This window comes from Choloepus didactylus, chromosome 3, assembly GCF_015220235.1.
Source record: "Choloepus didactylus isolate mChoDid1 chromosome 3, mChoDid1.pri, whole genome shotgun sequence".
Taxonomy (NCBI): domain Eukaryota; kingdom Metazoa; phylum Chordata; class Mammalia; order Pilosa; family Megalonychidae; genus Choloepus; species Choloepus didactylus.
In genome coordinates, this window is record NC_051309.1 from 101,813,161 (window position 1) to 101,838,733 (window position 25,573).

A 25,573-nucleotide genomic window follows, 5' to 3' on the forward strand; every position below is an offset into this window, starting at 1 on the left:
TAGCTCTAAATGCATACATTAAAAAGGAAGAAAGAGCTAAAATCAAAGAGCTAATGGAGCAACTGAAGAAGCTCAAAAATGAACAGCAAACTAATCCCAAACCAAGTAGAAGAAAAGAAACAACAAAGATTAAAGCAGAAATAAATGACATAGAGAACAAAAAAACAGAGAGAATAAATAACACCAAAAGTTGGTTCTTTGGGAAGATCAACAAGATTGACAAGCCCCTAGCTAGACTGACAAAATTAAGAAGATGGAAGACCCAAATAAACAAAATACTGACTGAGAGAGGTGGCATTACTGCAGATTCTTAAGAGATTTAAAAAATTATAAGGGGATACTATGAACAACTGTATGCTAACAAACTAGATAATGTAGAAGAAATGAACAATTTCCTGGAAACACATGAACAACCCAGACTGAGCAGAGAAGACACAGAAGACCTCAACAAACAAATCACAAGCAAAGAGATCCAATCAGTCATCAAAAAGCTTTCCACAAATAAATGCCCAGGGCCAAATGGCTTCACAGGGGAATTCTATCAAACTTTCCAAAAAGAACTGACAACAAACTTTCTAAAACTGTTTCAAAACATTTAAGAAAATGAAACACTACCTAATGCATTTTATGAAACTAATATTACTCTAATACCAAAACCAGGTAATGATGCTACAAGAATGGAAAGCTACAGGCCAATCTCCCTAATGAACATAGATGTAAAAATTCTCAACAAAATGCTTGCAAATAGAATCCAAAGACACTTTAAAAAAATCGTACACCATGACGAAGTGGGGTTCATCCCAGGCATGCAAGGATCGTTCAACATAAGAAAATCAATCAATGTATTACAACACATTAACAAATCAAAAGGGAAAAATCAAATGATCATCTCAATAGATGCTGAAAAAGCATTTGACAAAATCCAACATCCTTTCTTGATAACACCACTTCAAAAGGTAGGAATTTAAGGAAACTTTCTCAATATGATAAAGAGCATACATGAAAAACCCACAGCAGCATACTACTCAATGGTGAGAGACTGAAAACCTTCCCTCTAAGATCAGGAATGAGACAAGGATGCCTGCTGTCACCACTGTTATTCAACATCTGCTAGAAGGGCTAGCCAGGGCAATCCAGCAAGACAAAGAAATAAAAGGCATCCAAATTGGAAAGGAAGAAGTAAAACTGTCATTATTTGCAGATGATATGATCTTATATCTGGAAAACCCTGAGAAATCGATGACACAGCTATTAGAGCTAATAAACAAACTTAGCAAAGTAGTGGGATACAAGATTAATGTACATAAGTTACTAATGTTCCTTGACACTACAAATCACCTAACTGAAGAGAGACACTCAAGAAAAAGATTCCATTTTCAATAGCAACTAAAAAAATCAAGTACTTAGGAATAAACTTAACCAAAGATGTAAAAGATCTATACAAGGAAAACTGCATAACTTTACCAAAAGAAATAGAAAGGGACTTATAAGATGGAAAAAATATTCCTTGTTCATGGATAGGAAGGCTAAATGTCATTAAGATGACAATTCTACCCACACTCATTTACAGATTCAATGCAATCCCTATCAAAATTCCAACAACCTATTTTGCAGACTTGGGAAAGCTAGTTACCAAATTTATTTGGAAAGGGAAGATGCCTTGAATTGCTAAAAACATTCTAAAAAAGAACAATGAAGTGGGAGGACTTACACTCCCTGACTTTGAAGCCTATTATAAAGCCACAGTAATCAAAACAGCATGGTACTGGCACAAAGATAGAAATATTGATCAATGGAATCAAATTGGGAATTTGGAGATAGACCCCCAGATCTATAGTCTACTGATCTTTGACAAGGCCCTCAAAGCCACTGAACTGGGTCATAACAGTCTTTTCAACAAATGTGTCTGGGACAGTTGGATATCCATATACAAAAGAATGGAGGACCTCTCCCTCACACCCTACATGAAAATGAACTCAAAATGGGTTAAAGACTTCAACATAAGAGACAGTACCATAAAACTCCTAGCAGATAATGTAGGGAAACATCTTCAAGACCTTGTATTAGGTGGTCATTTCCTAGACCTTACACCCAAAGCACAAGCAAAAAAAGAAAAAATAGGCAATGAGAACTCCTCAAGCTTAGAAGTTTCTGTACCTCAAAGGAATTTGTCAAAAAGGTGAATAGGCAGCCAACTCAATGGGAAAACATATTTGGAAACCATGTATCTGCAAAGGACTGATATCTTGCATATATAAAGAAATCCTACAATTCAACAGCAATAGCACAGACAGCCCAATTATAAAATGGGCAAAAGATATGAAAAGACAGTTCTCTGAAGAGGAAATACAAATGGCAAAAAAACTCATGAAAAAATGTTCAGCCTCACTAGCTATCAGGGAAATGCAAATTAAGACCACAATGAGATACCATCTCACACCAATTAGAATGGCTGCCATCAAACAAACAGGTAACTACAAATGCTGGAGAGAATATGGAGAAATTGGAACTCATTCATTGTTGGTGGGACTGTATAATGGTTCAACCACTCTGGAAGACAGTCTGGCAGTTCCTTAGAAAACTAGATATAGAGTTACCCTTCAATCCAGCAATTGCACTTCTCGGTGTATACCCGGAAGATCCAAAAGCAGTGACACGAACAGATATCTGCATGCCAATGTTCATGGCAGCAGTATTCACAATTGCCAAGAGATGGAAACAACCCAAATGTCCTTCAACAGATGCATGGATAAACAAAATGTGGTATATACACATGATGGAATACTATGCGGTAGTAAGAAAGAACGATGTGAAACACATGACAACATGCATGAAACTTGAAGACATAAGTGAAATAAGCCAGGCACAAAAAGAGAAATATTATATTTTACCACTAATGTGAACACTGAAAAATGTAAAGTAAATGGTTTATAATGTAGAATGTAGGGGACCTAGTGATAGATTGCAAACAATGAAGGGGAAACAATAACCTAATAAGAACAGATAAGTTATCGTGGGTAAATTTAATGTTCTGGGAATGCTCAGGAATGTGTTAATTTCTGGTGGGTATGGTAGGAATGAATTCACAGAAATATAGTTATCTTAGGTTATCTCTTTTTCTTATTCCTTTGTTGGGTTATAGTTTGTGTATTTTCTTTGGGTAGAGTAGGAGTGTTATGGAAGTCATGTACTTATTTTAGGTTATTTGTTTTTTTCCTTATTCCTTTGTTTTGGTTTTGTTTGAAAAATTTTTTTTTGATTAAGTTAATTTTAAAAAATGGAAAAAATATACAAAGCACCCCTGAGTAGCTGGGGGAAAATGCAGAGGTGTTGGGCTTCCTCACCTGGATGGTTGCTGATGTACTCACACACATTGAGGACTGGCAGTTTGGTATACCAAGCCCTCTTTCTTGGGGCTTGCTCTCATGGAGCTCATTACTGCAAAGGAGAGGCTAAACCTGCCTATAATTGTGCCTAAGAGTCTCCCCGTGAGAACCTCTTTTTTCCTCAGATGTGGCCCTCTCTCTCCAGCTAACCCAGCTTGGCAGGTGAACTCACTGCCCTCCCCTCTTCATGGTATTTGACACCCACGGGTGTAAATCTCCCTGGCAATGAAGAATGTGACTCCCGGGGAGGAATGCAGACCTGGCATTGTGGAATGGAGAACATCTTCTTGATCAAAAGGGGGATGTGAAATGAAATGCAATAAAGTTTCAGTGGCTGAGAGATTCCAAATGGAGTTGAGAGGCCACTGGTGGACACTTTTAAGTACAGTGTAGATAACTCTTTTTAGGTTTTAATGAATTGGAATAGCTAGTAGTAAATACCTAAAACTATCAAACTACAGCCCAGTAGCCCTGAAGCTTGAAGATGATTATATAACAATGTAGCTTACAAGGGGTGACAATGTGATTGTGAAAGCCTAGCAGATCACACACCCCTTTATCCAGTGTATGGATGGATGAGTAGAAAAATGGGGGCAAAAAGCTAAAGGAAAAATAGGGAAGGGGGATGATTTGGGTGTTCTTTTTTACTCTTACTTTTTTATTCTTATTTTTACTTTTTCTGGTACAAGGATGATATTAAAATAATAGATCAGGGTAATAAATGAACAACTATATGATGGTAATATGAACAATTGATCATATACTTTGGACGACTGTATGATGCATGAATAAATCTTAATAAAAAAGATTTATTACACTGAAAATAAATGTTGGTTATTATGTGGAGAACTAGGAACACTCAATCATTGCTGGTAGGAATGTAAAATGGTGTAGCTACTGTGGAAGACAATTTAGAAGTTCCTCAGAAAGTTAAGTATAGAATATCCATATGACCCAGCAATCTCACTGCTAGGTATATACCCAAAATAATTGAACACAGGGTCTCAAAAAATACATTCATACTAATATTCACAGTGGCATTATTCAGAGTTGCTAAAAGATGGAAGCAACCCGATGATCATCAACCAATGAATGTATAAACTAAATGTGGTATATACACACAATGGAATATTATTCAACAACAAAAAGGAATGATGTTCTGATATATGTGACAACATGGATGAATCTTGAAAACTTCATTTTGAGTGAAATAAACCAGAAACAAAAATGCAAATATTGTATGATCTCACTGATATGAATTAATTAGAATAAGCAAACTCATAAAGTCAGAATCTAGAATACAGCTTACTGAGGGTTGGGGTAGGGATAGAGAATAGGGAGTTAAGGCTTAAATTGTACAGAGTGTCTGTTTGGGGTGATGAAAAAGTTTTGGTGCTGATTAGTGGTGATGGTAGCACAACATTGTGAACATAATTAACAGAACTGAATTATATATTTGAATGTGATTAAAGGGGGAAATTTTAGGTTTTATATACACTACTAGAATAAAAATCTTTTAAAAATCCATGGGACTATACAACATAAACTGTGACCCCTAAGATAAATCATGGACTACAGTTAATACTGCAATTATAAAAATGAGTTTTCATCTACTGAAACAAATGTACCTCACTAATGCAAGGTGTTAACAGTCGGCTGGTATAGGGGAACCCAGTATTTTATGCATGATTGTTCTGTAAACTCACAAATTCTCTAATAAAAAAATAGTGTTTTAAAATGATATTTCTTGAAAAAGTTCTTTACTATGTACTCTGCAATTTATGCTCCAACTTAAAACAGTTAGGTTCATTTCTATTGTTTTGTTTTTCATTTTTAGACATAGAGCTTTAAAATGTTTTCTGTTTTTGTTGTAATTGCTGTTAAATATAAAATATTTCATGGTTCCAGAGTCCAATCTACAAAAAATATTTATTCAAAGAAGTTTAGATTTTATTCCCGCTATTCCCTTCCTCTGATTAACATTTTTTCATTGTTTTTATGTTTTTATTTATCCTTTTACTTTTTAAAGAAACATATGTTTCTTTATATTTTTTGAGATTTAAGATATACTCACAGAGCTACCAACAAACCACTCTTTTTCTCCTAAATATGTGTCCAAATCTTGCAGAAGATGAGGTGCATCACATGTGAGCAGTTCATTAAACATCTGATCCTAGGAGAGAGAGAAAAAAATCACTTTAAGAATAATATGAGGAGGTGGAAGGGGCAAGAAGGTGGTATAGAGAGATGTGGGATTTAGTTAGCCCCCTGGAGCAACTAATAAACAACCAGGAACAACTAGTAAATAATATGGAGCAACTGCTGGGGAACAACTGTGATTGTTGACACATGTACACAAACCTGGATTGGGTGGAATGGCTGAAATTACAGCATAAAAACTGTAAGTAAAAACTGTGGAACCATGCTGGGAGCCCCCTCCCCCATGGCAGGCTTTGCTGCAAGACCTCACTGTGGGAGAAAGCAGCATTCCTGGAGCAAGTGAATATAGCTCAGCCTAGCTCCAACTGGGTTTTAATTAACAAATGTAGACTGCTGAATATAAACTACAAACATAGACAAACCCCTAACAAGCAGCAAAGTACCCTGAGGTCACTCCCAGTGGAGAGGAGGTGGAGCTGACAGAAAAAAAAATTAATTAAAAAAATGCAAAGACTTTTAGAGATGACTTACCTTAGAAAGCCAGAAAATGCCTGTGCCCCGGGAAAGGGAACCCATAAGACTGGGTGCTCCCTCTGACTGATCGGTGAAACTGGGGGGCCATGGCTCTGAAAAGGGGCTGTCTTTCCCTTTTTCTCTCTCTCAACCTGAATGGCTCAGTGGAGGAAGCCTCAGCCATTTTCAGTTTGCAGCACTCTGACCCAGACAGGGGTGTACTTAACAGAGTCAGAGAGACAAAGAAGTAATTAAAATGCATAAAATAATTCCCTATGTGGTGTATCTTCCCTAAGAGGAAGGAGGTGGGGTCAAGCTGTAGTGCCTGCCTTCCTTCAGAACTCAAACCCCTGGGCCTGGAGGAAAACAGTCAAAACAGAAACAACCTAAGCTGAGAATTAAGGGGACCACACCTCTTTACACCAGTCAGGAGTGACAAGCTGACAGGCACCACATGCTGGGCAGGCTAGGGGAAAGCACAGTGGCTAGAGACCTCACAGGATAGTCTGTCAATCTTCCAAGACACACCCTCAGGGAAACAACACTGAATATAGCACCATTCTAATACCTGAACCCATTCGGGTCTGGGAAAATCTGATTGGGGTAACCAAAGAACCCAGATACCTAGAAAACAGAAAACTACAAAAAAAAATGAAGATATGGCCCAATCAAAGGAACAAACTTACACCTCAATTGAGATACAGGTGAAATATTGTTTCACTTTAATGAACAATCAATTAAAGATTTTCAGATAAATAAGCTAAATCAATTCAAAAACCAAGTCATTGGGTTTAGGGAAGATATGGCAAAAGAGTTGAAGGATATAAGGAAAACACTGGGCAAAGGTAAGATAGCAATCAAAAGTTTGAAAAACCAACTGCCAGAATTTATGGAAATGAAAGACACAACACAGGAGATGAAAAACACAATAGAGACATACAACAGCAGATTTCAAGAGGCAGGAGGAAGCATTCATGAACTGGAAAACAAGACACCTGAAATCACACACACAAAAGAACAGATAGGGAAAAGAATGGAAAAATATGAGTAATGTCTCAGGGAATTGAATGACAACATGAAGTGCATGAATGTACATCTCATGGGTGTCCAAGAAGGGGCAGAGAATGGAAAAGGGGCAGAAGCAATAATAGAGGAAATAATCAATGAAAAATTCCCATCTCTTATGAAAGACATAAAATTACACATCCAAGAAGTGCAGTGTACTGCAACAGAATAGATCTGAATAGACCTAAGCCAAGACACTGAATAATCAGATTATCAAACATCAGACAAAGAGAGAATCCTGAAAGCAAGAGAAAAGCAATCCATCACATACAAAGGAAGCTTGATAAGACTTCTCAGTAGAAACCATGGAGGCAGGAAGGAAGTGGTGTGATATATTTAAGATACCGAAAGAGGCAAAACTGCCAAACAAGAATCCTATATTCAGAAAAACTGTCCTTCAAATATGAGGGAGAGTTTAAAATAGTCTCTGACAAACAGACAATGAGAGAGTTTATGAACAAGATACCTGCTCTACAGGAAATACTAAAGGGAGCACTACAAACAGAAAGGAAAAGACAGGAGTGAGAGGTTTAGAATACAATTTTGGGTGATGGTAGCACAACAATGCATGTACACTGAACAAAGATGACTGTGAGTATGGTTGAAAGAGGAAGGTTAGGAGCATGTGGGACACCAGAAGGAAAGAAGAAAGATAAAGACTGGGACTGTATAAATTAGTGAAACCTAGAGTGCTCAACAATTGTGATAAAACGTACAAATACATTTTTACAAGAGGGACTACAAATGAATGTCAACCTTGAAAGGTGTTAAAAATGGGGTGGTATTGGGGAAAAAATACAATCAATGCAAGCTAGAAACTATAGTTAACAGAAACATTGTATTATCCTTCCTTTAATGTAACAAAGACAATATACCAAAGTTAAATGCCTATAAAAGGGGGATATAAGGGAGCAGTATGGGACTCTTGGCATTGGTGATGTTGTCTGACTCTTTTATTGTACTTTAGTTTTATTCTATCTTTCATTTTGTTGCTTTTTAGCTGTCATGTTTTTTTCTTTCCTTTTCTTTTACTTTTGTCTCTCTATCTCCTTTGATTCTTTCTCCTTCTTTGTGGAAGAAATGGAGATGTCCTTATATAGATAGTGGGGATGGTGGTGAATGCATAAATATGTGATTATACAGGGAACCATCATTTGTTTACTTAGGACAGGATGTATGGTGTGTGAACAAAATTGTCCTTAAAAAAATAGTTTGATGAAGAAACCTTGGGGGCACTATTTTGAGTGAAATAAGTCAGACACAAAAGGACAAATATTGTATGGTCTCACTCTTATGAACTAATTATAATATGTGAATTCATATACATGATATATAGATTACCAGGGTATAGAATGAGGCTAAAAGATGGAGAGAAATTGCTTATTATGAGCAGAATGTTTAACTAGGTTGAACTTAAGTGTTTGGAAATGGACAGAGGTGATGGTAGCAAGTTAATGAGAGAATAACTAATAGTGCTGAATAGTGTGTAAATGTGGTGGAAAGGGGAAGCTTAGAGTCACATTGTCACCAGAAGGAAAGTTGGAGGTTAAAAGATGGGAATGTATAAAACAGTGTATCTTGTGGTGGACAATGTCCATGATTAACTGTACAAATATTAGAAATCTCTTTCATGAGCTAGAACAAATGTATGACACTATAACTAGAAGTTAACAATAGAGGGGTATATAGGGAAAAATATACCTATTGCAAACTATGTATTACACGTTTGTAGTATTTTAATTTTCATCAACAGTGACAAATGTACTATACCAATACTATGAGTCAATAATGGAGAGGGGTTAGAGGTATGGGAGGATTTGAGTTTTCTTTTTTGTTTTTATTTCTTTTCTGGAGTAATGAAAATATTCTAAAAATTGAAAAAAAAATTAATTGTGATGGATGCACAGCTCTGTGATGGTGCCATGGAAATTGATTGTGTGCTTTGGATGATTGTATGGTATGTGAACAATCTCAATAAAATTGAATTTTAAAAAAAGAATAATAGGAGAAGATAGAATCCAAAATGGCTGATAAGGGAGAGGCTGGGATAACTTCTCTCTCATAAAAATGACTAGGAGACAGGCAGAAACTGGAACAATAGTTCTGGGGCTCTGGAGATGGGGGTAGGGCTGTGCAACACACAGGAAATTGCTGGAAGAAGAGATGAGAAGCTGCGTGAGAGATCATTAGTAACCCCACATCAGCCCTAGCTCCTTATACCCATTCCCCTCCTTGGGGCAGAAAGCTTCATGGTGACCAGTCCTGGTTGGCAGGTGGCTGCAGACTGAGAGAGCCACAGAGGTCCACTTTCCCAAGAACAGGGTGGGACTCAGTCTAGCACTGTTCCAGCTTTTGGCCAGCAAATTTGGACAGCCAGGACCTGTGGTTTCAACTCACCTGGCCTGGTGCTATGCCATTTTCTGGATTTGTCAGGTAGCTAAGAGCCTGCCTTCCTAGGGCTGGTACATTGTATACGGCTACTAATCTGGCAAATGCTTTTTTTCTCAGTATCTGTTAGTAAGGACCTCCAGAAATTGTTTTCAGCTGGCATGACCAGCAGTACATCTTCACTGGCCTACCTCAGTGAAGTATACCAACCCTCCAGCCCTATGTCATAATCTTGTCTGCAGGGACCTTGATCATTTCTCCCTCCCACAAGACATCACAGTAGTTCATTATATTGATGATATGTCAATTGGACCAAGTGAGCAAGTAGCAACTATTCTAGACTTACTGGTAAGGCATTTGCATTTCAAAGGATGGGAGATAAATCCAACAAAAATATAGGGTCCTGCCTCCTCAGTGAAATTTCTAGGTGTCCAGTGGTTTGGGGTATACTGAGATATCCCTTCTAAAGTGAAGGATAAGTGGTTGCATCTGGCCCATCCTATGACCAAAAAAGAGGCACAATGCCTAGTTAGCTTCTTTGGATTTTGGAGACACGTTCCTCTTTGGGTATGCTACTCCAGTCCACTTACCAGTGACCAGAAAAGCTGCTTGTTTTGAGTCAGAGCCAGAGAAAAAGGAGGCTCTGTGACAGGCCTAGACTGCTGTACAAGCTGCTCTGCCAGTTGAGCTATACGATCCAGCAGATTCAATAGTGCTGGAAGTGTTAGGTGCAAACAGAGATGCTGTCTGGAGCTTTTGGCAGGCCTCTATAGGAGAATCACAACACAGGCCCTTAGGATTTTGGAGTAAAGCCTTGCCATCCTCTGCAGATAACTACTCTCCATTTGAGAAACAGCTTTTGGCCTGCTACTGGGACTTAGTGGAGACCAAACACTTAACCATGTGCTACCAAGTCACCATGAGACCTGAGTTGCCTGTCATGAGCTGATTGTTGTCTGACCCACTCAGCCATAAACTTGAACAGCAGCACTTCATCATAAAATGGAGACGGTATATATGAAATAGGGCTTGAGCAGATCCTGAAAACAAAAGTAAGTTACATGAGGAAGTGGCCCAAATGCCCATAGCCCCCACTCCTGCCACACTGCCTTCTTTTTCCCAGCTCAGAGCTATGGCTTTTTAGGGATATCCTTACAGTCAGCTGACTGAGGAAGAGAAAACTTGTGCCTGGTTTACAGATGGTTCTGCAGGATATGCAGGTACCATCTGAAAGGGGACAGTTGCAGCATTGCAGCCCCTTTCTGGGATGTCCCTAAAGGACAGTGGTGAGGGAAAATCCTCCCAGTGGACAGAAGTTTGAGCAGAGCACCTGGTTTTTCATTTTGCTTGGAAGGAGAAATGGCCAGAAGTGTGCTTGTGTACTGATCCATGGGTTTTTGCTAATGGTTTAGCTAAATGGTCAGGGACTTGGAAGGAACATGATTGGAAAATTGCTAATAAATAGGTCTGGGGAAGAGCTATGTGGATAGACCTTAGTGGGCAAAACAAACAAACAAAAAAAAACATGCGGATATTTATATCCCATGTGAATGTTCACCAGAGGGTGAATTCATCAGAGGAAAGGCTTAAAAATCAAGTGGATAAGATGACCCATTCTGTGGATACTAATCAGTCTCTTTCTCCAGCCACTCCTGTCATAGCCCAATGGGCTCATGAATAAAGTGGTCATGGTGGTAGGGATGGGGGTTATGCATGGGCTCAGCAACACGGACTTCCACTCACCTGGTTACAGCCACTGCTGAGTGTCCTATCTGCCATCAGAGAGACCCATACTTAGTCCCTGATATGGCTCCATTCCCTGAGGTGATCAGCCTGCTTCCTGGTGGCAGGTTGATTACACTGGACCACTTCCATCATGGAAGGGGCAGCAATTTGTTCTAACTGGAATAGACAGATACTCCAGATATGGGTTTGCCTTCCCAGCACACATTGCTTCTGTCAAAACTACCATCCATGGACTTATGGGATGCCTTATCCACCATTGTGGTATTCCACACAGCATTGCTTCTGACCAAGGAAACCACTTCTCAGCAAATGAAGTGTGGGAATGGGCACATGCTCATGTAATACTCTGGTCTTACCATGTTCTCCATCATCCAGAGGCAACTGTGTTGATAGAATGGTGGAATGGCCTTTTAAAGGCTCAATTATGGTGCCAGCTAGATGGCAATACCTTGCAGGGCTGGAGCAATGTTCTCCAGGAGACTATGTCTGTTCTGAATCATCATCCACTCTAACTTCTTCTCCCATAGCTGGTCCAGGAATTCACTGGTCCAGGAATCAAGGGGTGGAAATGGGAGGGGCAACTTATTATCACCCCTAGTGATCCACTAGATAAATTTTTGCTTCCTGTCCCTGCAACCTTAAGCTCTGCTGGTCTACAAGTTTTAGTTCCAAAAGGAGGAGTGCTTCCACCAGAAAACACAACAATGTTTCCTTTGAACCAGAAGTTAAGTCTGCCATCTGGCCACTTTGGGCTTCTCATGTTTTGAAATCAACAGGCAAGGAAGGGGATTACTGTACTTTCTGGAGTGATTGATCCTGACTATCAAGGGAAATAGGACTGCAACTACCCAGTGGAGATAAAAAAAGAGTTCTCCTGGGATACAGGAGCTCCCATAGGGCATCTCTTACTACCATGCCCTATGATTAAAGTCAATGGAAAAACTGCAAAAACTCAATCAAGGCAGGACTAACAATGGCCCAGAATCTTCAGGAATGAAGGTTTGGGTCACCCCACCAGTCAAATAACTCAGCCAGCTGAGGTGCTTGCTGAGGGTAAAGAGAACATGGAATGGTAGTGGAAGAAGGTAGTGATAAATATTAACTACACACATGTGACCAGTTACAGAAATAACTATAGTGGTATGAATATTTCTTCATTGTTTTCTTATGAATTTTTTCATTTGTACATAAAGCAAATATCTTTGTTTTCTTCTTTATCTTATCCCCTTATCAAATGATATAAATTGTATTGTTCATGCTATAGTATATAAGTTATAGGATATCAAGTTTAAGAGTGAATATTATCCAAGGACTTGCACTCTATTCTGGAGAGATTTAGTGCATTTTTGGTTGTATGCAAGACAGTTGAGTATTGTTATGTGAAAAATATGTTTGTTATTGTTTTTATTTAGAGATTAAGCATGCTTTAAGGTGATGCATATACTCGCCAACTAGACAAGGGATGGACTGTGATAGATTCAAGTGTCAACTAGGCAAGCTTATTTGTTGCTATGAGGACATTTCATGGGCTTAAATCATCAGTATGTTGCTTGCTTCTATGGCTGCTTACATCTGCCATTGGCCTACAGGAGAGTCTTTCACAATGAGTGATGTTTATTCTAATCAGTTGAAAGACTATAAGGGGGAAGTGATGACTTCAGCAGTCAGAAGAGAGAACTTTTGTCTCTACTTCAGAAAGACATCCTCTCCTGGGGAATTCATTGACGACCTCCATTGGAGTGTCAGCTTGCAGCCTGCTCTACAGTGTTTGGACTCGTGCATTCCCCACAGTTGTGTGAGACAATTTTAAAAAATCTCATACTATTTACAGATATGTCCTGTTGGTTCTGTTTCCCTAGAGAACCCTGACTAATACATACCACAGAAAGAGAAGAGAAGGGAAAATGGGCAGAAGGAATATTTGAAGAAATAATGGTAAAAAAAAATTTCCCAACTCTTCTGAAAGACATAGGTATCCATGTCCAAGAAGCACAACATACCCCAAACCAAATAAATCTGAATAGACCTACTTTAAGAGAAGGCTAATCAGAATGTCAAATGCCAAAGATAAAGAGAGAATTCTGAAAGCAGCAAGAGAAAAGCAATTCAATACATACAAGTGATGGCTGATAAGACTAAATAAAAATTTCTCATTAGAAATCATGGAGGCAAGAAGGCAGTAGTATGACATATTTAAGATAATGAAAGAGAAAAAACTGCCAGCCAGGAATTCTCTATCCAGCAAAACTGTCTTTCAAAATGAGGTAGGTTTTAATATATTCACAGATTGGCAGAAGCTTAGAGAGTTTGTTAACAAGACCTGGTCCTACAAGAAATACAAAAGGGAGTTGTGCAGGCTGAAAGGAAGACAGGTAAGAGAGGGTTGGAGGAGAGCATAGAAACGAAGAGTATCAGTAAAGGTAACTAAAAGGCTAAAATCATAAACAAAAAATATGACATATAAAAGCCAAAGATTAAATGGATGAAGTAAGTACTGCCATTACAGTATTAACATTCAATGTTAATTGATTAAACACCCCAATCAAAAGACACAGACTGGCAGAATGGATTTTAAAAATCAGCCATCTATATACTGTCTATCAAGACTTAACCTTAGACCCAAGGATACAAAAAGGTTGAAAATGAAAGGATGGAAAAGGATATTTGACACAAACAGTAACCCAAAAAAAGCTGGGGTAGCTATACTAATATTGGACAAAATAGAATTTAAATGCAAAGCTGTTTAAGAGGCAAAGAAGGACACTATATATTAATAAAAGGGGCAATTTACAAAGAAGAAAACAATCATAAATATTTATGCATCTAATCAAGGTGCACCAAAGTACCTGAGGCAAATCCTGGCAAAACTGAAGGGAATAATAGACATCTCTACAATAATACCTGGAGACTTCTGATAGTTTGGACCCTGTCCAGTGAACAGGCAAAGTTAGGGGAAAGCTGGCTTGAGAGTGAAAGATGCTCAAGAGGACCATCTTCCAGGAAGACAGGGAAAGTGCACTCTAGCAAGCTGTGGCTCTGCCAAATATATATATATATTTGATATATTTGGATATATATATGAAAATCAATTGTTAATACACTACATTAACAAATACTATATATTTATATAAATGTTCAAATAATCCTGCATTTCCAAAAATAACCTTATCAAGATAAATAAATGCCCTGAAACCAACAGAAAATTGTAAAGTGCAGGAAGAAACAAGAAGATATGGACAAGCCAAATGAGCAAATTAAAAAGCTGGAGGAGACATGGAACTTGGTGCAATTATTTAGAGAAGTACACACAAATCTCCAAAACCACACTTCAATGAGTTAGCTGAAGACATAAAGGACATCAAAAAGACACTAAAAGGGATAAAGAAGAATTTGAAAGAGTAAATTAAAAAATAGCAGATCTTATGGAAATAAAAGATAGTGTTGATCAAATTAAAAATATACTAGAGACACACAACAGCAGATTTGAAGAGGCACAAGGAAGAATAAGTGAACTAAAGGTCAAAGCAATTGAATGTGAACACACAAAAATACAAATGGTGAAAAAAATCGAAAAATTTGAAATGGGCCTCAGGGAAATGATGGACAACATGAAGTGCACAAATATAAGAATCATTGGTGTCCCAGAAGGAGGAGAGAAGAGTACAGAGCTAGGAAGAGTATTTGAAGACATGGAGAAAACTTCCCAACCCTTCTAAACAACATAAGTGTGCAAATCAAAGATCTCAATTAACTCCAAATAGAATAAATCCAAATAAACCCACTCCAAGACAAACACTAATCAGATTGTCAAATGCTGAAGAGAAGGAGAAATTCCTGAAAGCAGTAAGAGAGAAGTAAGAGAGAAGTGATTTACCACATAATGATTTACCCACATTATGTGGGAAACCACATAAGACTACTGACTATTCACTGGGTACCATGAAGGCAAGAAAGCAGAGATATGACATATTTAAGATTCTGAAAAGGAAAATTGCCTGTCAAAAATTCTTTATCCACCAAAGCTATCCTTCAAGATTGAGGGAGAGTTTAAAATTTTCAGAGACAAATTCCAAGAGAATTTGTTAATAAAAGACCTGTCCTGCAAGAAATATTAAAGGGAGTTCTATTGGCTGAGAAAAAAAGAAAGGAGATAGAGATCTGGAGAAGGGCACAGAACTGAAGAGTATTAGTAAGGGAAACTTAAAGGAAATAAAGAGAAAGAGGGAAAAATTAAATCTGACAACTAAAAACAAAAGGATAAGATGGCTGTTTCAAGAACTGTCCTCAGAGTAATAACATTGAATGTGAATGGATTAAAATCCCTGATTAAAAGATACAGATTGGCAGAATGTATTAAAAAGTATGATTCATTGATATGCTGTTTACAAGAGATTCATCTTAGATCTAGTGACACAAAGAGAGTGAAAGTGAATAAATGGAAAAAATATTCTATGCAAGCTGCAACCAAAAAAAAAAAAAAAGGAGTAGCAATACTAATATCAGACAAAATAGACTTTAAATGCAAAGATGTCATAAGAGACAAAGATGGACACTAAATATTAATAAAAGGGACAATCCACCAAGAAGAAATAACAATCATAAATGTTTATGCACCCAAGTAAGGCACTCCAAAGTACATGAGACAAACATTGACAAAACTGAGGGGAGCAATAGAAGTTTCCACAATAATCATGGGAGACTTCAATACACCACTTTCTTCTACAGATAGAACAACCAGACAGAGTACCAAGAAGGAAACTGAGGACCTAAATAATGCTATAAATGAATTAGACTTCAGACATTTATAGAGTGTTACATTCCAAATTACCAGGATGTACATTTTTCCCTAGTTCTCACAGAACATTCTCCAGGACTGATCATATGCTGGGGCACAAAACCAGCCTCAATAAATTTAAAATGATTGAAATTATTCAAAACACATTCTCTGATCATAAAGGAATGCAACCAGAAATCAATAACCATCAAAGAACCAGAATATTCACAAATATGTGAAGGTTAAACAACACACTCCTAAATGATCAGTGAGGCAAAGAAGAAATTGCAAGAGAAATTGCTAAATATCTAGAGATGAATGAAAACAAGAACACAACATATCCAAACCTATGGGATGCAGGGAAGGCAGCCCTGAGGGGGAAATTTACAGCTCTAAATGTATACATTAAAAAGGAAGAAAGAGCTAAAATAAAAAATCTAACTGAAAAACTGTAGAAGTGAGAAAATGATCAGCAAACTAACTTTAAAGCAAGCAGAAGAAATAATAAGAGTTAAAGCAGAAATAAATCACATGGAGAACAAAAAACAATAGAGAGAATAAATAAAACCAAAAGCTGGTTCTCTGAGAAGATCAACAAGATTGACAAGCCCTTAGCCAGACTGACAAAGTCAAAAGAGAGAAGACCCAAATAAATAAAACCAGAAATGAGAGGTGGAACATTACTGTGGATCCCAAAGAAATTTGAAAAATCATGAGTATACTATGAACAACTGTACACTAACAAATTAGACAATTTGGGGGAAATGGATAATTTCCTGCCAAGACATGAACAGCCTAGACTGACCAGAAAAGAAATAGAAGACCTCAACAAACCAGTTACAAGTAAAGAGATCCAATCAGTCATCAAAAAGCTTCCTACAAATAAAAGTCCAGGGCCAGATGGCCTCACAGGGGAATTCTATCAAACTTGCCAAAAAGAAATGACATCATTCCTGCTCAAATGCCTTCAAAACATTGAAGAAACAAGAACACTATGTAACTCATTTTATGAAGCTAGCATCACTGTAATACCAACACCAGATAAAAGATACTACAAGAAAGGAAAACCACAGGCCAATTTCCCTAATGAATATAGATGCAAAAATTCTCAACAGAATACTTGCAAATCTAATCCAAAGACACATTAAAAGAATCATACACCATGACAAAGTGGGGGTCATTCCAGGCATGCAAGGATGGTTCAACATAAGAAAATCAATCAATGTAACACAATACATTAACAAATCAAAAGGGAAAAATCAAATGATCATCTCAATAGATGCTGAAAAAGCAATCAACAAAATTCAGCATCCTGTTTTTGATGAAATAACTTCAAAAGGTAGGAATTGAAGGAAACTTCCTCAATATGATAAAGGGCATATATGAAAATCCCACAGCCAGCATAGTACTCAGGAACAAGACAAGGATGTCTGCTGTCACCACCATTATTCAATATTGTGCTAGAAGTTCTAGCCACAGCAATCTGGCAATACAAAAAAATATAAGGCATCCAAACTGGAAAGGAAGAAGTAAAACTCATTGTTGCAGATGACATGATCTTATATTTGTAAAACTCTGAGAAGTCAATAACACAGCTACTTGAGCTAATAAATTCAGCAAAGTGGCAAGATACAAGATTAATCCACAAAAGTCATTAATGTTCTTATACACCATAAATGAGCTACAGGAAGAGACTCACAAGAGAATGCCTTTTTTGACCAAAAGGGGAAAGAAGGTAACAAAATAAGATTTCAGTGGCTAAGAGATTCCAAATGGTGTCAAGAGGCTATCCTGGAGGTTACTACTATGCAAGCTCCTGCTAGATATTACAAATGTCCACAATATGCCAAGCCTAACCAACAGTAGTCCTGAAAATACTAAAGAATACCTAGGTCCTTATCTGAGACTCTATAAAAGCTTCACTCACCAAAGTTTACTTTTCAGAAATTTGCTCTATAGCTATTTGTTAAATTATACTTTGAAAGTTCTCACATTTATGTACATATGTTATATTTCACAGTAAGGAAATAATGGAAATTGTGGAACAGTAACCCATAGTATTCTCTGAAATTTGCTCTATAACTGCTTGTTAAATCAAACTTTGACAGTTATCACCTTCTGTATATATGTTATGTTTCACAATAAAAAATGTTAAAAAATTTTTAAAAAATTGACAAACCCTTAGCTAGACTGAAAAAGAAAGAGAAAATGCAAACAAATAAAATCAGAAATGAGAAGACAAACATTACTACTGACCCCACAGAAATAATAAAAGATCACAAGAAGATACTATAAACAACTGTTCACCAACAAACTAGAGAACTTTGATGAAATGGATAATTTTCTAGAAACACACAAACAAGTTACACTGACTCCAGAAGAAATAGCAGACCTCAACAAACCAATCACAAGAAATTGAAACAGTCATCAAAAACCTTCTAACGAAGAAATGCCCAGGACCAGGTGGCTTCACAGGTGAATGCTACCAATCATTCCAAGAAGAATTAATACCAATCATGCTCAAACTCTTCCCAAAAATTGAAGAGGAAAGAATGCTACCTAACTTATTCTATGAAGTCAACATCACCCTAATGCCAAAGCCTGATAAAGATACTACAAGAAAAGAAAATTACAGACCAGTCTCTCTAATGAATATAGATGCAAAAATCCTCAACAAAATACTTGAAAATTGAATCCAATGATACATTGAAAGAATTATACACCATGATCAAGTGGGTTTTATCCCAGGTATGAAAAGGTGGTTCAACAGAAGAAAATCAAGTAATGTGATACACTGCATTGACAAATCAAATGAGAAGAAACATGATTATCTCAATTGACACAGAATAGGCATTTGACAAAATCTAGCATTCTTTCTTGATAAAAACACTTTGAAAAATATGAATAGAAGGAAACTTCTTCAACATGATAAAAGGCATGTATGAAAAACCCTCAGCTAACATCGTCCTCAATAGTGAAAGTTTGAAAGCTTTCCCACTGAGATTGGGAAAAAGACAAGTATGCTCACTGTCACCACTGTTATTCAACATTGTGCTAGACATTCTAGCTAAAGCTATTAGACAAGAAAAGGAAATAAAATGCATCCAAATCAGAAAAGAAGTAAAGCTTTCCCTGTTTGCAGATGATATGATCTTATACCCAGAAAGTCCTGAGAAAGCTAAAACAAACCTACGAGTACAATAAACAAGTCCAGCAAATTGGTGGGATACAAGATTAATACACAAAAATCAGTAATATTTCTGTACTCTAGTAATGAGCAATCTGAGGAGGAAATCAGGGGAAAAATTCCATTTACAACAGCAACTAAAAGAATCAAATATCTAGGAATAAATTTAACCTAGGATGCAAAGGACCTGTATTCAGAAATCTACAAAGCAGTGCCAAAAGAAATCAAAGACCTAAATGAATGGAAGGACATTCCATTTTCATAGATTGGAAGACTATATATTATTATTCCCACTTGCCAAAGATGGAAACAATCCAGGTGTCCATCAACTGAAGAATGGATAAACAAAATGTAGCATGTACATATGATGGAATATTATTCAACTGTAAGAAGAAATAAAGACTTGACACATGTGACAACATGGATGAACCTTGAAGGTATTATGTTGAGTGACATAAGCCAGACACAAAAGGACAAATATTGTATGACCTCACTAATATGCACTAAATATAACTAGCAAACTCATGATGTTAATATCTAGAACACTGGTCAACAGAAGAAAGAATGAAGACAGAGAATGGGGAGCTGATACTTTGTGCAGAATTTGTAATAAGTTTGAGTATAAATGTTTGGAAATGGATAGATATGATGGTACAATATTATAGTGAGTTTAATTAACTCACTATAGTGATGATATGTGGGTGTGATTTTTGATTGAAAGGGCAAGTTTAGGGTTGTGGATGTCACTAGAAGGAAAGCCAGACAATGAAACATGGGACTGTATAATATAGTGAAGCCTCTTGTGGGTGAAAATGTTCTAAAAATGATTATGGTGATGAAAGCACAGATTTGTGAATATACTAGGAGACATGGTACACTTTAGATAAATTGTATGGTATGTGAATGTATCTCAATAAAATGGCTTTTAAAAAAAAAGAGTAGAAGGAGGAAAATAATATCATTTGAAGAGGTAGTAGATTTTTCCATCTTTATTCTTCCACATGAGTTCAGAGAGGAATATATGTTGCTGTATGTTTTTCTCAAATTAATGACATTAAGTAGATTCAGGTCTGATTCTCTACAAATCTGTGATCTTTATTACTCATTAATTAAAAAGTACTTTGTCACCAGTTCTTACAGTTTCTTTATGTATAATTACTAAATATTTCAGCCATAAAATATTTTCATGATTTTTATCTTTATATTTTGTTGAAGAATAATTCTCTTATGTTTTTAGATTTCTCAACTTTCTCCTTTTCTTAGCCAAACTCCCCTACAATTATATGATATATATGAAGGAAAAGAACTTGATTTTATTTTGTAAGGCCAGATTCCTCCAGTTTGACAGTTCTTATTTTACCATTGCAATTAATGAATAAAATCCATAATGCTTCATTATGCTCTTGGGCCTTTGTGGATTTTCTTTGCTTGGTCTGTCATTTTGCCTTAATACGAAATTTGTCTGTCTTGAATATCATCTGTAAAACCCATTATCCAGAGGCACTGTTTGACATATTATGTAAGCTAATATTGCAATCAGGTATTAAAATCCTTAGCGGAAAAGATTTAACAGATACACCTATCTTTTAAAAAATTGTCCTTGTGTTTTTACTTGAAGCTCTCAGGGCCATTTCTTTGTGGTCTCTTTCTTGATAAGAAGTGTTTCTTTATATATGAAGATTTTGGCTGGTTTGTGGTCTGGATATGAAATTTAAGGAAAACTCAAAAATATAAAATATGCATATGTCATTTATTAATGTATATAATTGACCTACAATAAAATACTACCTTTATTAAGAAAAAATAAACATTGGATAACTAAATCAATTCACTGATTTACTTTCTGCTCTGATTATGATTTAGCTATATAACATATTACTATAACAATTCATATTCGTGGAGTGCCGTTTGCAAAAGCATCATTACATACCTACATATATTTGCCAATTTTACAACTGAAGCTTGGAAAGCTTGTCATTAAATTGACTTTAGGTTCTTTCCACTGTTGTGTACAACTTTGTACATAAAGTGCTCTATGTTTAATATGTTCATAGTTTTAAATAATACGTTAGTGAGTCCTTGTGCCCTTTACACAGAATTTGTGAGCTGCGGGGCTGTGGGCCCAGAGTGACACTGCATTTCCCACAGCTGAGCTCAGCTCAGCATCAGCCGACTCGGTTCTGGCCCACTTGGTTGGTAATGGCCGACTTTGTTCTCCTAGTGAATAGCTAGAACTGGTGAAGAGGAGGGGGGAGTAAGCAGGATATGGCTGCTTGATAGGCTTTCCAAACTCCTGTTGTATTCCTGGATAATTCTGTTACTTTTCCTAATTTGAATATACACAACTTCAGGACACCAAATCTTTGTGTATATGCAGTGTCAGATAAAAATTTCATATCTGTGCTATTGACTTGTGTAGCACAGGTTCTTTTTTACAAGTTTAATGAATCAGCTCAGGCTAATGAAATGTGAATTAGTAAACAGGGTAATCATATTATTTAAGATTCATTTTAAATTACACTTACCAAAATAATATATAGAAAATGAATTTTTATTTACACATCATTTTTTCCCAAATGTGTACCATAAAAATTTTATATCTTGATAAATCCTAGACAGCTACTCTTATACTTGGCGGACTCAGAAATTTCCTGCCTGCCCTTTCAGAGAGTTATGAAACAGATTTTTTTTCACTCTGAGAAATCACTGCTATCACATTCTAACAAATGACTTCTGAGGGATATAGGGAGGTTTGCATATTTCTCAAAAGCATTATTTTAAAATCCACAATACCAAAATCATTTAGTATTGGCATTGGAATTTCCTCAATCTGTTCATCCTTTATCCCTACCCTGTTTTTCAAATGAGGATACTGAAACAAAGATACATTGAGTAAACAAAGTTACACTAGTGGTTAAGTTCAAGGACTGTTAGGGCTACCAATGTCCAGAGTCATGTTTCACGTTAATTTTTTTTTAATTGGAAAAATAATTTTATAGAAACAGATACTGAAACATCTATAATTAATATATATTTGGTAGATCTTTAAAAACACATGATGATAGGAATATTTTCGTTATTTGTCCATTTAAGTGATTTAGTATTTTTTTGAATTAGATGTTAATGTTTTACTTGACCACAAGGTGGCAGCAATGCAACCCACTAAAAAACAAACACACGAAATACCAAAGAACTATGCATTGCTCACTACGCATTGACTAGGCACGCCCTGCTTATTATTCAGGTAGTTTGTGGCTATCAGCAACATTTTTGCAACTTTTTCTACCTCCATACGATTCACTAATGAACTTGGATTGCTGTGTCTCGTGAAATTGTACAGTGAGATGGGTGATATGGAAGAGCATAATTATTCTAATTCAAAGGAAGAATGTTTACTCTTATGAAAGTTCAGAGAATATTTCTCTTTGTGAGGTGGCATCTCTTATAGAGCCTCAGCCAGGATGGAGAGAAAATAGAGAAGGGGCAAGATTGTTAAGTTGATAGACTGTCAATCAGTGGGGTCTTTGACACAGGGAACAAATTTGCTATCATGTATCAATTTGTTTCTGCCTTTATAAGGATGTGTAAAATATAGATGCCGTGTCTGACAAAAATAAGTAAAAGCAATTTGCAATAAACTATTTAACATCATATTATTTACAATAGGTAATATTTATTGAATACTTTCTACCTAGCCACAGGTACATATGTTGTTTAAATTCAAAGTAGATTCTATTATATTCCCATTTTACAAATAAAGAATTGGAAATATAGATACAGAGTTAAATGACAGCTGGTTAGAAGACAATCAAGATTCAAGCCTGGAGAAAGCCAGGAACTGCGTGGACTGGACACCACAGAGCAATCTGACTTTGGGAATACTTCATACAACACTCATGAAAACGTCGAACTGCTGAGATCAGTGAAATCTGTAAGTTTTTGTGGCCAGGGGACCCGCACCCCTCCCTGCCAGGCTCAGTCCCGTGGGAGGAGGGGCAGTCAGCTCCGGGAAGGAAAAGGGAGAACTGCAGTGGCAGCCCTTATCAGAAACTCATTCTACTGATCCAAACTCCAAACATAGATAGACTGAGACCAGACACCAGAGAATCTGAGAGCAGCCAGCCCAGCAGAGAGGAGACAGGCACAGAAAAAAACAGCACGAAAAACTCCAAAATAAAAGCGGAGGATTTTTGGAGTTCTGGTGAACATAGAAAGGGGAAGGGCAGAGCTCAGGCCCTGAGGCTCATAGGCAAATCCCGAAGAAAAGCTGATCTCTCTGCTCTGTGGACCTTTCCTTAATGGCCCTAATTGCTTTGTTTCTTAGCATTTCAATAACCCATTAGATCTCTAAGGAGTGCCCTTTTTTTTTTTTTTTTAATCCTTTTTTCTTTTTCTAAAACAATTACTCTAAGAAGCCCAATACAGAAAGCTTCAAAGACTTGCAATTTGGGCAGGTCAAGACAAGAGCAGAACTAAGAGAGCTCTGAGACAAAAGGCAATAATCCAGTGGCTGAGAAAATTCACTAAACACCACAACTTCCCAAGAAAAGGGGGGTGTCTGCTCATAGCCATCATTCTGGTGGGCAGGAAACACTCCTGCCCATCACCAGCCCCATAGCCCAGAGCTGCCCCTGACAACCCAGTGTGACGGAAGTGCTTCAAATAACAGGCACAGACCACAAAAATGGGCGTGGACATTAGCCTTCCCTGCAACCTCAGCTGATTGTCCCAGAGTTGGGAAGGTGGAGCAGTGTGAATTAACAAAGCCCCATTCAGCCATCATTTGAGCAGACTGGGAGCCTCCCTACACAGCCCAGCAGACCAGAACTGCCCTGGGGGGATGGTACTCACCTGTGACATAGCACAGTCATCCCTCAACAGAGGACCAGGGGGTGCACAGCAACACTAACTACACACGCAAGCTTGGTACACCGATTGGACCCCACAAGACTCACTCCCCCACTCACCACAAAGGCTAAGCAGGGGAGAACTGGCTTTTGGAGAACAGGTGGCTCGTGGACGCCACCTGCTGGTTAGTTAGAGAACGTGTACTCCACGAAGCTGTACATCTGATAAATTAGAGATAAGGACTTCAATTGGTCTACAAATCCTAGAAGAACCCTATCAAGTTCAGCAAATGCCAAGAGGCCAAAAACAACAGAAAATTATAAAGCATATGAAAAAACCAGACGATATGGACAACCCAAGCCCAAGCACCCAAATCAAAAGATCAGAAGAGACACAGCACCTAGAGCAGCTACTCAAAGAACTAAAGATGAACAATGACACCATAGTACGGGATACAACGCATATCAAGAAGACCCTAGAAGAGCATAAAGAAGATATTGCAAGACTAAATAAAAAAATAGATGTTCTTATGGAAATTAAAGAAACTGTTGACCAAATTAAAAAGATTCTGGATACTCATAGTACAAGACTAGAGGAAGTTGAACAACGAATCAGTGACCTGGAAGATGACAGAATGGAAAATGAAAGCATAAAAGAAAGAATGGGGAAAAAAATGGAAAAAATCGAAACGGACCTCAGGGATATGATAGATAATATAAAACGTCTGAATATAAGACTCATTGGTGTTCCAGAAGGGGAAGAAAAGGGTAAAGGTCTAGGAAGCGTATTCAAAGAAATTGTTGGGGAAAACTTCCCAAATCTTCTAAACAACATAAATACACAAATCATAAATTGTCAGCGAACTCCAAATAGAATAAATACAAATAAACCCATTCCGAGACATATTCTGATCACACTGTCAAACACGGAAGAGAAGGAGCAAGTTCTGAAAGCAGCAAGAGAAAAGAAATTCACCACATACAAAGGAAACAGCATAAGAATAAGTAATGACTACTCAGCAGCCACCATGGAGGCGAGAAGGCAGTGGCATGATATATTTAAAATTCTGAGTGAGAAAAATTTCCAGCCAAGAATACTTTATCCAAAAAGCCAGGAACTGCGTGGACTGGACACCACAGAGCAATCTGTCTTTGGGCATACTTCATACAACACTCATGAAAACGTGGAACTGCTGAGATCAGCGAAATCTAAGCCCAATACAGAAAGCTTCAAAGAATTGCAATTTGGGCACGTCAAGTCAAGAGCAGAACTAAGAGAGCTCTGAGACAAAAGGCAATAATCCAGTGGCTGAGAAAATTCACTAAACAACACAACTTCCCAAGAAAAGGGGGGTGTCCGCTCACAGCCACCATCCTGGTGGACAGGAAGCACTCCTGCCCATCGCCAGCCCCATAGCCCAGAGCTGCCCCAGACAACCCAGTGTGACAGAAGTGCTTCAAATAACAGGCACACACCACAAAACTGGGCGTGGACATTAGCCTTCGC

General features: G+C 37.4%; 1 protein-coding gene across 2 annotated transcripts in view; it reads right to left on the minus strand.

Moving 5' to 3' along the window:
- The window catches only part of HPGDS (hematopoietic prostaglandin D synthase), a 79,053-nt gene that overhangs the window by 18,891 nt on the left and 34,589 nt on the right, over positions 1 to 25,573 (minus strand). For both annotated transcript variants that reach the window (XM_037830273.1, XM_037830274.1), the window contains exon 5: positions 5,461 to 5,559. In XM_037830273.1, coding sequence (XP_037686201.1) covers positions 5,461 to 5,559 — 99 coding nt within the window. The remainder of the gene's footprint in view (positions 1 to 5,460; positions 5,560 to 25,573) is intronic.